This window comes from Typopeltis vanoorti, chromosome 6 (assembly GCF_054136105.1).
Source record: "Typopeltis vanoorti isolate ZY-2024b chromosome 6, IOZ_Tvanoo_1.0, whole genome shotgun sequence".
In the NCBI taxonomy this organism is placed as follows: Eukaryota; Metazoa; Arthropoda; class Arachnida; order Uropygi; family Thelyphonidae; genus Typopeltis; species Typopeltis vanoorti.
This window is the reverse complement of record NC_143554.1, coordinates 114,354,718-114,369,706: the sequence shown is the minus strand read 5'-3', so window position 1 is coordinate 114,369,706 and position 14,989 is coordinate 114,354,718. Positions and strand designations below refer to the sequence as shown.

The 14,989-nt window shown below is 37.1% G+C and overlaps 1 protein-coding gene across 1 annotated transcript in view; it reads right to left on the bottom strand.

Annotated features, from left to right (window-relative positions):
• LOC150105829 (serine/threonine-protein kinase/endoribonuclease IRE2-like) overlaps positions 1–14,989 on the bottom strand; it is a 185,405-nt gene that overhangs the window by 134,517 nt on the left and 35,899 nt on the right. The window contains exon 2 of the mRNA XM_090394573.1: positions 6,583–6,736. Within this exon, the coding sequence (XP_090250699.1) occupies positions 6,583–6,736 (154 nt within the window). The remainder of the gene's footprint in view (positions 1–6,582; positions 6,737–14,989) is intronic.

The window sequence follows — 14,989 nt, the reverse complement described above, 5'->3', positions numbered from 1 at the left end:
TCTTCAGAACACGTGCAATTTACAGACAAAAAAATACTGTTCTTGGTGATGATGGGCGACAGATGGCAATAAATTTAGTGTTCTAGTTGGAGAATTTAGTAGCGGTAGAGAGGATGAGATGTATTTAGTGAAGTAGAGTGGTGTGCCCTCCCACGATGAGTCCTTGGACTCCCTGGAAGTGTCATAATAATAATATTCCTTAGAATACTTAAAAATAAAAAAAAAATAAAATGAAAAAATTAACAATCAAAAAAGTTATTCACATTTTAAACCCCTTCATGACATATAGAAATATAAGTCATGAACCTTATTACTTGTTTCTAAACAACATAAATGATATAGTTTTCAGAGATGGCAGTGTACGTCAATAAAAATTTACCAATTTTATCAATTAAATACATTTGGGAAGTTGATATTCTCTTCAACAGCAGTTCTTGGCTATTACAAAACTATAAATGAAATGAATGTTTGAAAGCTTAGCTACCATCTTTTCAGTAGAAGCACACAATAATTTGGAGAGGGGGCGCTAGTGGGTCAAGCGTACGAACGTGTTTTGAAGAGCTCCTGATACAGATAAGTTTTACTAGGAATAATTAAGTATATATGTGTAATTGTTTAAGTAAGAGCGGCTGTAAACGTTGTACGCTACCGATATTATTAGTGTGGGGTTTTTTTTTTTTTCTTGCTTAAACTAAATACGAAAACGTTAATATTAGACCTAGTAACCTGCAGAAAAAAAAAAAAAAAAATGGCGGCGGCATTGTCATTCCAGGATTTTAATTTGGATTTCAGTCGGTTCGTTAAGTGTGAGGTCTGTTATATGTATTCCTTCGACTATATAAATGATTTGTGGATGTTTAGTGCGGATGGAAGAAGGGTGTGTGCGAAATGTGACCTGAACGAGGAATTGATGAATGCGAATATGAAGTTGATGACAGAAAGTGCTAGAATCGATTGTGTCGCGAGTGCACGTTTGAAAGAGGATGGCGAGAAAGACAGGCGAAAAAATGTTAAAAAATCAGGAAAAAAGAAAAAGAGCGATTTGACAACCGTAACGGATGTTAAAAGGGACGAAAGTGAGGCGGAAAGAAACGAAATTGAGAGAACGAATGAAAGTAGAAATGGCGTGGTGCAGAAATCGCAAGTAAAAAAAATCGAAAGAATGAATGATGGCGAAAGTTGGACGCATGTTGGAACGAAAGTACTGAACCAAAGAAAGATGAATGACAGTAAAAGTGAGAAGAATTATAGCGAAAGTTGGACGCATGTTAGTCCGAAAGTACAGAAACAAAGAAAGATATGTGAGAGTGAAAGTGAGAAGAATGATAGTGAAAGTTAGACGTATGTTAACCGAAAGTACGGAAACAAAGAAGGATGAATGAGAGGGAAAGTGAGAAGAGGGGGTCGAGAGTTAGAAAGTTAGAAAGATTTAATGATAGAGTGAATGTGTCACAAGGTTCAGAAGGTGAATTGGATTGGATGAAGCAAGAAATGAAATGGATGCGGAATGAAATTAAGAGAATTCAGGTCAGAACTATTAAAATAAATCATGATGGCATGAAAGAGATAACAAAAGATGAGCGAGTGGCATTGTATGGCGACTCCATTATTAAAGGTGTGCTAGAGGATAAAATGCACAAGGTATGTTTTCCAGGCGGTAAAATGAGTAGAGTGATTGAGGCATTGAATATGAGGCGGGAACGAGCAAAAGAGTTAATTGTATTAATTGGTACGAATGATTTGAGAGAGAACAAAGAGCATGTCAAAATGAATGTCAGGAGACTGCTTGGAAAGATAAAGGAGAATAGTGTGACAGGAAGGGTGGTCAGTGTGTTGCCTAGGTATGATTGTGGTGAAATGAAGCGGAGAGCAAGGATTATGAATGATATTCTGGCTGAAATGTGTGAGGAGATGGGAGTACAGTTTGTTAATGTGTGGAATGAGTTTGAGGGACGAAGTGAGCTGTATGGGAGCGATGGACTGCATTTGAGTGGTTATGGTGTGAGTCGCTTGGAGAGACTGCTGCTGGAAGGTAGAGAAGTGAATAGAGAGAATGAATCAGATCGAGAGGGGAGTGATGTGGAAGAGCAGGAGAGTAAGACAGGAGAGATTGAAGGAGTGGAAATGAATGTGGAAGTGAGTGGTATGAGTATAGAAAATGAGAGAATGGGTGTGCAAGAGGAGCAGGGAAACGGCGAGGCTCAGGGTGGACAGGGATACACAGCTTGAGAAAGGTGGATGCTCCAAGAGGAGGTGAGAGAATGTGTAGGCAGGAAAGTAATGGGATGATCAGGGATCAAAAGGAAACAGATGGAATTGCAAAGGGTTCTAAAATGAAGAAGCAGAAAGGGAAATGGCCCCAGTCTAGCATGGAGAGATCACATCGAGTGAGTGGTATCAGTGGAACTAGCTGTAGATCCAGAAATGAGTTGTTGTGTTTGTATACCAATGCTAGAAGTATAAGAAACAAGGTGGATGAAACGGTTGCACTAATTGCGTCTGTGCACCCAGAGATTGTCGGAATAAGTGAGACATGGTTAGATGAGGATGACATCCTGACAGGAATAGAGATGGAAAGGCATGATGTGTTTCGTGAGGATAGAAGGGGTAAAAAGGGAGGGGGAGTGCTATTGATGATAGAGAAAGAGTTATGTCCATACAAGGTAGAGATGCAAGAGGGAAATGGGGCCAGTGGTTTTGAGGCAGTATGGTGTGAGATAGAGGTGAATAGAATCAAATACTTGGTGGGATGTTGTTATAGACCTGGTAATGTGGATGGTGGTGATAGTGAAATGTATAGTCAAATAAGCCAAGCAAATAAGAAAAGGGTGATCATTATGCGTGATTTTAATTATGGCAATATAGACTGGAATGAAGAGATAGCAACTGGAAGTAAAGAAAATGAGTTTCTTGAGTTTTTGAGGGATAACTACCTCAGACAGTATGTAACAGAGGGCACAAGAGGATTAAGGGTCTTGGATTTGGTCATCTCATCGGAGGATGTAATTATCAATGAGGTATCAAATCATCCACCAATTGGTGAAAGTGACCATGAGGTGATTACTTGGGTGGTTGCCAGCAGTGCAAGGACCCCTGTGAAAAAAGGGTATATGTGGAACTACAAGGGGGGTGATTATGAAGAGCTCAGGAGACAGCTTGCAGGTGTAGCATGGAATGAGGAGTTAGCTGGAAAAGAGATCAATGCAGCTTGGGGAATTTTCAAAAAATATTTAGTGGATGCAATGTCTAAATGTATACCACGGGTGAGAAGGTTAAATAAGTTAGGTGTGAGATGGATGAATGGAGAGATTAAGCATGCAATACAGAGAAAAAGGGCATTGTGGAGGCAGCATAAGAGAAGTGGAAGTAACCAATTTCATGAGTTCTACAAAGACCAGGCAAGGAGAGTGACTTGGTTGGTGAGAGTACCTAAAGAGAGGTATGAACAGCAGTTAGCTAATGAAGCTAAAAAGAATCCTAGGGAGTTCTTTCGATATGTAGCCAGCAAAAGAAAGAATGATTATGGAAGGATGACATGGATTGGAGGAAATGGTATAAAGACAGCTGTTGCAGAATGTGTGGTGGAGATACTTAATGAGCAGTTCATAAAGATCTTTCAATCTTGTGAATGTGACTTCATGGAGAGATTAAGAGCAGTTGATGATGGGGAGGAGAGACTGACTGTAAGTGAGCAAGAGGTGTTTGGGGAGTTGAGTAAACTAGATGTAAATAAGGCTGTGGGACTTGATAATATATCACCGCGTATTCTGAAGGAATGTGCCAGAGTGTTGACACCTGCCTTGACATATTTTTTTAATATGAGTCTTGCACTTGGTCAAGTCCCTAAAGAGTGGAAGGAGGGCAAGATTGTGCCACTTCATAAAGGAGGTGATCGAACTCAAGCATCAAACTATAGGCCTATCTGTGTGTCAGGTGTTGTGGTTAAGTTGTTGGAGAAGCTTGTGAGAACTAGGATCCAGAGTTGGGTTGACAACAATGGTATAATCTTTGATGGACAGCATGGATTTGCTAAAGGGAGGTCGTGTTTTAGTAATCTACTTACTTATTACAATAAAGTGACTGCTTCCTTTGACAGAGGAGAAGGATACACAGTAATATACTTGGATTTTGCAAAAGCTTTTGATAGAGTACCTCATGATAAGTTGACAGTCAAACTAGAGCAGATGGGGTTGGATATTAGATTAGTGCATTGGATTGGAGACTGGCTATCTGATAGGTATCAACAAGTTGTGTATGGGGGTGCAATATCCAGGAAAAGGAAAGTCACTAGTGGAGTGCCTCAGGGATCTGTTTTAGGGCCATTACTATTTAACTTGTATATTAATGATATTGGCAAAGATTTGGATGGAGATATTCAGTTGTTTGCAGATGATGCAAAGTTGGGACGAACCATAAAGAGTAGTGAAGATGTTGTGGCCTTGCAAGAAGACTTGAATAAATTGAGTGATTGGGCAAGCAAATGGGGATGCGAGTTCAATGTTGCAAAATGTAAGGTTTTAAAATTTGGAAAACAAAGATGGGATGCAGAATTTATGCTTGGTGAGAATTTATTGTTGGAAGTAGAGGAAATAAGAGATCTGGGAGTGATAGTGGATAAGGATCTAAAATTTAGGGGACACATCGCCAAAATTGTGAAGACAACACAAAGACTTCTGGGAATGATGAGGAAGACACTGACGTGTAGAAGTAGGGAGATTCTTGTTCCATTGTATAAGGCTTTGATTAGGCCACACATGGACTATTGTGCCCAGATTTGGTCACCTGGTTTTCAGAAGGATGAAGAGATGTTGGAAAGGGTGCAAAGGCGACTGACTAAGGTAGTTTCTGACCTCTGGAATGTCGAGTATGAGGAAAGATTGAAAAGATGTAATTTGCAGAGTCTAGTGGAGAGAAGGAAGAGGGGAGATATGATAGAGACCTACAAGTTGGTAAGGGGTTGTTATAGGATCAATGGTGGAGAAGTTCTACAGAGAATAGTGGGAGATCAGGGGAGAACCAGAGGTCATACCTGGAAACTGTATAAAGAGGGTGTGAGTAGGGGAGTGAGAGGCAGGTTTTTTTCGTGCAGAGTTGTGAATGATTGGAATGCCTTGCCTGAGAATGTGGTGTCTGCAAGGAGTTTGAATGTGTTTAAGACCCGGTATGATGAGATGTGTGTGAGATAAAAGGACCTCCTAGATGAGTCTTTGACTTCATGAGGTCTTGTTTTAATAATAATAATAATAATAATAATAATAATGCGGTCATCCAAATAAACACACAATGGAATACTGTTTATCAACTCTGAAAATGCTTATAAGAACTAGACTTTGTTATGTACACAATCAGAGAGTGCTGAAGTTATCAGAGGCCAAAAGCTGAAGGAAATGATTACATCTCCCTAGTCTGGAACCATACTCGTGCTTAAAATCACTCAAGGAATTAACCTTCAAAGTTTGGCAGATTTCTTCCCATGCACTTTATATATACAGGGTGTCCCAAAATTCACGCAAGATTTAAATTTAGCGCCATTTGTGCAGTAAAGTGTTGCCAACGAGAAAAAAAAGACAGCGTGACAGCTGACAGTTCAGGGTTATTAAAAATGGAGCAATACATGAAAGAGAGTTCGTTGAATGGATTGTGGAACGACAACAAGTGGATGCTTATTTTTTGAACAAAATCATCTTCAGCGATGAGGCTCATTTTCATCTTGATGGCTTCGTTAATCGACAAAATTGTTGCATATGGGGTTCAGAAAATCCACGAGTGATTGTTGAGAAACTAATGCATCCACAACGTGTCACTGTTTGGTGTGGATTTTGGGCTGGAGGCATCATCGGTCCATTCTTCTTCGAAAATGCAGCTGGTAAGGCAATAACAGTTAATGGTGCTCGCTATCGCGACATGATAATCCAGTTTTTTGTGCCTAAATTGCAAGATATGGATGTGGACAACATGTGGTTTCAACAAGACGGTGCCACATGCCATACAGCCCGAGAAACAATTCAATCACTGCATGAGTCATTTCCTGGTCGTGTAATTTCCCGTTTTGGTGATCAGAATTGGCCGCCCAGATCATGTGACTTAACGCCGTTGGACTTTTTTCTTTGGAGTTTTTTGAATTCTAAGGTTTATGCCAACAAGCCCACGACCGCCCATGCCTTGAAAGAGGAAATTGAGTGCTGTATCAACGAAATTCAGCCACATTTATGCAAAACGGTCATGGAAAATTTTGACAAAAGAGTGCGCATGTGCCAGCAAAGCCGTGGAGGCCATTTATCCAATATGCTATTCCATGCATAACCCTATACTGTATACTTTATGAATCAATAAGAAATTACAATTTTTAATTAAAACCTGTGTTTTCTATCAAAATTACTTCTTGCGTGAATTTTGGGACACCCTGTATATGGATGTGCAACACCCACCCACCCAGAAATATATGTATATAGGTACTCTGATGAGCCCACTTATGAAATATGTATATGTGCATACATTCATGAACAGGTTAAAGTTATTGGATGAAGATGCATTTTTTAATAAATACTTAATAATGATAAAAATTAAATTGATCTTACTTACATAAAATGTTGCTAGGTTTTGATGAATGATACCTTTTTTACGGATATCATTTAAAAGTTTGATGACATACTGCACATCTTGACCACAATACTGCAGAGCTTTTACAACTAATTTCTTCTCATCTGTTGAAATTCCCAAACATGAAGGAGATTTGCTAAAAAATAGTCCAACAATTATTGTAGTATTTTATTAAGTGTAGAAGTCTAAAAATATTATAATCTTATAATTATACAACATTATAAGTAAACATTATACTCTTGTTTGCATCCATAAATGCATGTGTAGAAAATTCAATAAATAAAAGCTCACCAAAAGACAGTTTGTATAAAAAGCAAATTTTCAAAATAAAATTCACTAAACAACAATGGAAAAAGCAGTTCTTCAAGACAATACCACAAATCAATAAAAGACCATTAAGTGTAATTGATAGTCATCAAAAAAGCAAATTCAGAGAAAATAGCTCACTGCAATATGAAATGAAATGCAATTATCAAAACATAGACTAACTGAAACTTAAAGTATGAAGTTACTTTAATAAAAGCATATATGTCAGTTGAAGAGCCTAGAAGGCTTCAATTTATTATTATTATTATTATTATGTGACAACTCCAAGGAGTCAAAGACTCATTGAGGGAGGGCACTACTCTACAACTCTGTCTCCACCAACTACAGCTAACCACATCATCTACACCAATGCCATCTACTGACCACAACCACCACTAGTATTTTCACAGACATCACAAACATCCATGCCCATGGCAGGATTCGCACCCGCAGCCTTTTGGCTGGAGAACGGATATGCTAACCACTCGGCCAACCAGGAAAGCAAAATAATGCAATGGCCGAGAATCGAACCTGGGTCAACTGTTTGGAGGGCAGCTACGCTAACAACTATACCACTATAACAAATTTAGTTTAATCCTTTTTACAAGTGTGAGCAAACAAAGTTTGAGCTTGAAAGTATCTTCAGGACTGAGGTAAGGTGGTACAACACCGGGAAACTCATTGAAAAGGTGGAGCAAGCTAACATCACTCCTATCTCAGTATCTCCCATAATGCGAAACATATCTCCTTGCGGATATGTATGATGTTATGCATTAAGGGAAGGGCCACTACCCAGACTAGTTTGGACCTTTATTGAGGTCTCTTCAGTGGGAGCCAGGCCCAAGTGGAGATACCAGACAGAAGCATTAGCAAGGTCATCTCTACCTATAGGAGTTGCCAAACAGTGTGCCACCTTTTTATTAAATTACCCTGGATTTAGAGAAAGATGTTGAAAGTTTATTTTTTACTAAATCCAGAGAATGCTAAATCCAGAGAATGCAAACTCTCCACATATGTTGAAAAATTTCAAATCATACCTAAAACACTATTGCTTTCAAAACAATAAAAGAATAGCAACATTTCCTGGAAGATTTCACAGACCTAATAAACGCTGCACTGGATAAAAACAGAATAACATTAGTCGTTTTCATTGACCTAACAAAAGCATTTGACACACTAACACACACACCCTGTTAATGAAACTAACACATTAACACATACTATTTGGATTACAAGACCATAGGTTTTAATACACACATATACAAAAACATCGACTAGTGAAACAATGTATATTAAAAAAATCTATGGTCTTGTAATCCAAATAGTATGTGTTAATCTTAAAAAAAAAAAGACCAACTATAACTTCCATTATGAAGAAACTAACACATATCGGAATCAGAGGCCGTCTACTCCAGTGGTTTAAAGCATACATGAAAAACAGGAAGCACATTACACGTATAGGATCAGCGTACAGCAAAGAGGTATGGTAACCTGTGGAGTACCACAAGGAGCTGTCCTATCTCCCAGTCTATTTAACATATACACACATGATATAAGCCATCTTCCCCTGAAAAGTAAAATCTTCCAGTATGCAGATGACACGGCGATAGCATCCATTCACAACAACGCAAATATCGCTTACACAAATATGCAACACAACATCAATCAAATCACTAACTGGTTAACCGAAAACAGCATATATATAAACCCTGGAAAAAGCTAATGATATTCAAAAACCCCCAAACCCTGCCCATAGAAGCTAAATACCTCACTATCCGACATTCATCCTCCTATACACAAAGCGCTGAACCTAAAACTACAACCATCACACAAGAGAAAACAACACGCTATCTTGGACTTCACTTCGATGCTAATCAAAGTTGGAATAGCCATATAAACTACCTACACACCAAGCTTAGGATAACAGCAAACAAACTATACTGATTAAAAGATGTTGCCCCGACACACATAAAAATACTAATCTATAAAGCATTATGTGAAAACATTTTAAGATACGCAATCACATCATATGCATTCAGTGCAGACTACAGACTTAACAGGTTACAATGGTTGCAAGATAAAATGGTAAAACTGATATTCTGGGAACAACCCACAATTATGCAGGCAGCACAGACAGAACACGAAATATTTAAGGTGAAGCACTTATGCCACTACACAGTCATGTTAAAACATTACTACAGCCCAACGTATAGAGTAACCAGAACAACATATCAGATAACAAGACAAAAAGTCAACAAATTACATAACACATAAGTACAACAATCACTATCGCAAAGCCACCCGAAACTTCTATATTCCTGACATGATAAACAAACTGCCGTTTGACAACAGAAACCTAGGGACATACAGAGAGCTGAAAAGGCGCTATATAAATATTATAGTGAGAATTTCCTGTTACACACCCACCCACCCTTACACACACACACACACACACACACAACCTATGACAAACCCCTCTCAAAAAACACCACTACAAGGACACAAACAAACACTCATTGTGTCCAAATCCAACCCTACTTGCAAATAAAAGTAAAGCTGAGTAATAGCAGTTGAAGTATCCCAAGCATGTACCAACAAACAGTAAAATCAATATCTGGCTTACGACCGGTATAGAAACATAGCCACGAAACCACCGCCATCTATTATCTTCCTCAGATAAGCTTTGCAAAGCTTTGAGGAAGAAATCAGAAAAGCCTCCTAAAGAAACAGAAGAAACAATTATTATTTTATTATTATCATTATAAATTGTGTATATGTATATAGGCTGTATAGAAAAAAATAAATAAAAAAACTGTACTCTACATTTTGTACAGAAACAGAAATTGTAATAGTACTATTTATTGTATATATGCAAATACACTGTATTATGATAAACAAAATGTTATTACAGTTCACAAAAAAAATTATTGAAATTAAACATATTAATATATTATTCCCATGAATGATCATATTATGTATGTATGTATGTATATGATCATATTTTGTCAAACTTTGAAAAAAAAAAAAAAAAAAAAAACTTTAAATTTAACATGCAATGTTACAGTTTTACATTGCAATGTTAACTTTAACAACAGTACATGTAAATTATGGTGATATTATAATTGTAACTAATAACACAAGAATTATTCTATTATAGCATTGCACATTATGCAAATTATAATTAGAAATTGCTCTTGAATCACATGAAAGAAAATGTAGTATCATTGCTTAAATTCTATATCATATGTATGCAATTTATCAGAGACAAAAATAAAGTATTACTATTTAAAAAAAAAATTATTGTTATTATTATTATTATTATTACATAACACCTCCAGGGAGTTCAAAGACTCATCGAGGGAGGGCACCTACTTTACAACTTTCTGTCTACACCACTTAATCCACCAAATACAATGAACTGCAACTACCCCAATGCCATCTACCGACCATTACCACTAGTATTTTGGACAGTGGATATGTTAACCACTTTCGGCCAACCAGGCTGGCTGTGGTAATATTTACTGTGGTAAAATTATAGAAATAAAGAATATTATAAATCCATCATTATTTCATAGTCAAATAATTGAATTTGATATTAAATAATTTTTAAAATTGACTAGAGTGCTTATGAGATTAAAGTTTCAAAGGATTAAAGTTGCATTAGTATTTCACTACTAAAAAGTTACAAACTCTGCCAAACTATCCATATGCATGCCTTTTATTAGCACTTTAGATCAAAGTTTCACTGGCCTGGCAGCTGTTCTGTAGTGCTGGTTCTCTGATAAGAACAATAGTTTCAAATTCAATTATTTAGCATTGAAATAATGATAGATTTATAATACAGTCATCCCTCAACTTGCGTTCGTTCGAGTTATGTCCTCTCGAAGATACCATTAGGGAATAAATAACATTTTCTATTATATTTTCAAACAAGATGGAAGCGTAAAATAAAAAGTTTCTATTTAGCAACAATGCATCATGCGCAGTGACAACAACAACAATGCATTCAGCAGCAATCTCCCTCGGCAGTCAGCAAGTGTTTTCAACAGTTCCTCTGTTGATTTTGTGTTTGAGAAATAGGTTATTTGTGTATTTATCATTAAATATTTTGCGATTTTTGTGCAACATGGCCCCTACACACCCAGTCAAAAAACCTAGTGAAGAATCACAGAAAAAGAGGTGAGCAATTGATCTTGAAATGAAGTTACCAGTTATAAAGCAACATGAAGCTGGCTGTCAAAGTAATCACACATGACGTTGGATGGTCTCATTCTACAGTGATGACCATTTTTAAAAATAAGGATAAAATTGTCGAGGATGTGAAAGGATCTGCTTCCATTAAATCAATGATAGTGACGAAGCAACGACAAGGTCCTATCAGTGAATTGGAAAAGCTACTTGCATCATGGATAGAGGACCTGAACCAAAAGCGCATATCCCCCCCTTAGCATTATGACCATAACTGCTAAGGTACTAAGTCTCTTGAACATGTTGAAGGAGAAAGCAGAACCCAATTAACACTATGAATTCAACACTTCTTCCAGATGGTTCAAGAATTCAAACAGTGTTCTGTGCTGCATAAGCTCCCTCGCAGGACCTCCCACGATGAGTCTTTTGACTCCATGGAGGCCTGAATAACAATAATAATAATAATAATGTAAAAATGTATGGTGAATCTTCAAGTGTTGATGAGAAGGCTGCCAAGGAGTTTGTGGAAAAATTGGATAAAATTATTAGAGGAAAATTATTTGCCACAGCAAATATTTAATATGGCTTCTTGTTTTGGAAGAAGATGCCTGAGCAGACATTCATCCACAAAAAGCTAAAATCTATGCCTGGTTTCGAAGCTGTTAACGACTGTATTACGATTCTGTTAGGGAGTAATTGGCTGGATATAAACTGAAACCGTTTGTAATATGGCACAGTGAGAATCCACGACTCTTCAAAAACATTAGGAAGCATACTCTTCCAGTTCATTATTTGGAGAAATAAGAAGTCATGGATGACTCAAAAATTTGTTTGACGATGCCTTAATCAACTGTTATGAGAGTGAAATGGAAAGCTATTGTGTGAAAGAAAATGTAGAATTTAAAATTGTATTAATTCTAGATAATGCTCCAGGTCATCCATCTTATATCGGTGATCTTCACCCCAAGATCGAGGTCATGTTTTCTCCCTCCAAACACTACTTCATTAATCCAACCAATGGATCAGGGAGTTCTTATAGTGTTTAAGGCTTATTATCTATGGAGAACTTTTATGCAAACCATTTCTGCCACTGAAGGAAATGATCAGACTCTCATGCAATTCTGGAAAGCATTCAATATTTTGGAAGTTTTGAAAAACATGAAGACCTTTGTAAATTGAATAAAGAAATAGTGGGCCTAGCAAACAATCTGAATTTTGAAGTGAATGATCACGACATAATTCAACTCATAGAAAGTGCCCCTGAAAAGTTGATCAATGAAGAATTGGTCATATACTGGAGGAACAACATGTTGCAAAACAAGAAGAAGAAGAATGAGAAAAGGAAGATGGAAAAGAGAAACAAGAAGAGGTAGTTAAACAATTCACAGTGAATGGTCTTGTCCTCTGCAGTTAGTGATGTTCTCAAAATGGCTGAAGACATGGACCCCAATGTTGAAAGCTACTTATTAGTAGAAAGGAAAGTACATGATGCATTTGCTTGCTATAAGCAAATTTATGATGAAAAGAAGAAGAGCAATAAGCAAAGCACATTGGACATGTTCATCGAAAAAACAAAGCTTACACCAGAAGAGCCATAACTTGGTCCTTCACATAGGGAAGATAATGAAGCTGTGATTGTGGAGGAAGATTTGAGTGATTATTGTCCTGTTTTATAGTGGCAGTAATGCACAGTACAGTTTTATAACATTTAAAAATGAAAATGACGGTATACTTATTATGGTTAAGTCCCTAACCCTATAACTCTGTTGATTTAATGTATCGACTTACATCTGACCGACTTACGTCCTGGTAGGTGGAATGGAACCCTGACATAAGTTGAGGGATGACTGTATTGTTTATTTTGATCATATGTCTAAAAAGTAAAACAGATGCCTTTACATAGTATGTTATTATTATTATTATTATTATTATTATATTAGAGGGCGCTTTAGCAGCAAGCAGTCGCAAGCACGCTATTTCGATGCTCCCATATTTTAAGTTGCAAAGTAGATCTTTTCTTGCAAATTAAAATTTAAAGTACATCAGTGAACTACGTTCTTCAAGACGAACATATAGATGTAAAAAGTGTAAGTAACTGTTAAGTAATAAGTAAAATATAAGTATTCAAAGTTCGAAGTATACGTTGGTCAACTACGCGAGAAGAGAACAAAGGAAGATGCCATATTAGAAAATACAGCAAGATCGTCAAACAAGAAATACGGACTGCTACAAATGCCAAGAAGACCTAACGGGGGAAGAAAACCACGTAACATGTAGGAACTGCCAAAGAAACATGCATTTTTTATGTTCAGGATTGTCCGAGACTACTTGGCAGCAAAAATCAAACAAGAATCGTGACGAGTGGAAGTGTCCCCATTGCAGAGATAACAAAGGAACGTCGCCTTCGACCACAGGTGGAAAACAGCCAACGCAGAAAACAACCGCAGGCAGTAAACAGCTATCAACAACAGAGGGAATTAAAAACAAAGAAAACAACAACGGAAACCCAGGTGAGCCATCTTTAAATGCATTACTCGAAAATAGATTACAAAACCTAAAAGACTGTTTAATCGATTTTGTTGGAGAACTATTTAAAAAACATACCGCACAAATTACAGAAAAATTTAACCAATACGAGGCATTTATTAAATTTAATAATAACTCGATTGAAGATATGTTACAGACCGTTAGAGAAATTAAAAACTGCGTCAAAGAGCTAACTGAAAGACAGCATAATTTAATTAAAGAGACAACGGACCTACGGCAAGAACTAAACTCTCTAAAACATACCGCACAAATTACAGAAAAATTTAACCAATACGAGGCATTTATTAAATTTAATAATAACTCGATTGAAGATATGTTACAGACCGTTAGAGAAATTAAAAACTGCGTCAAAGAGCTAACTGAAAGACAGCATAATTTAATTAAAGAGACAACGGACCTACGGCAAGAACTAAACTCTCTAAAGCAACAGTACGAGCTCTCAAACCAACAGCAGCACAAAAATGACCTCCTCATAAATGGTCTCCCAGAAATAGCTACGGAACCTCTAAGAGACACTGTAATACAACTAAGCCAAAAAATCGGCTCCCCTATTGAACCAAGAGACATCCAGTCAGTGCATCGGTTACCACAAAAAAGGAAAAGAGAAAATAATACCCGTCCTTCTCCCATCGTAGTGCGACTCACCAACAGCCTAACAAAAACTACACTTATAAAAGCTAGCAGGATTAAAAATCCAGTAGTAAAGGATCTGAAAGGAGACCACGACAACACCCCAATATACTTGTCTGAATACCTTACTCCACACTATCAGAAAATATTCTACCAAGCAAGGAAAGTAAAAACAGAAAACAATTACCAGTTTATATGGATAAGAGACAGCAAAATATTCCTTAGAAAGACACAAGACTCAAAACCAATCGAAATAAAATCCGTAGATGACCTCAACAGGCTGTCACATTGAAAGGAATATTGACAACTCGTAAAGAAGGACCAGCACCCCAACCAACATGAATGCACACCATCAAGCAGACGTAATCACCCCGGCACATGATAATTGCCACATTCTGAAATCAATATCAGAATGGAAACAACTGACAATCCCCAAAAAAGAACTATCTATTCTCCACATCAACATCAGAAGCATTCAAAAATACTGGCTGACCCTGCAAGCTTATCTGAAGGAAGATATAGATGAAATAGACATTTTAATACTGACTGAAGTATCTACGACAAACGAAGAGGCATCCTCCTACCAAATGCCACACTTCCAACAACACAAACACTGCAGACAAACAAAACGAGGCGGTGGTATAATAATATTTACCAAACATAAACTAGAAGTAACAGAAATAAACTATAAATTAGAATACGCAGAAAACATACGCAT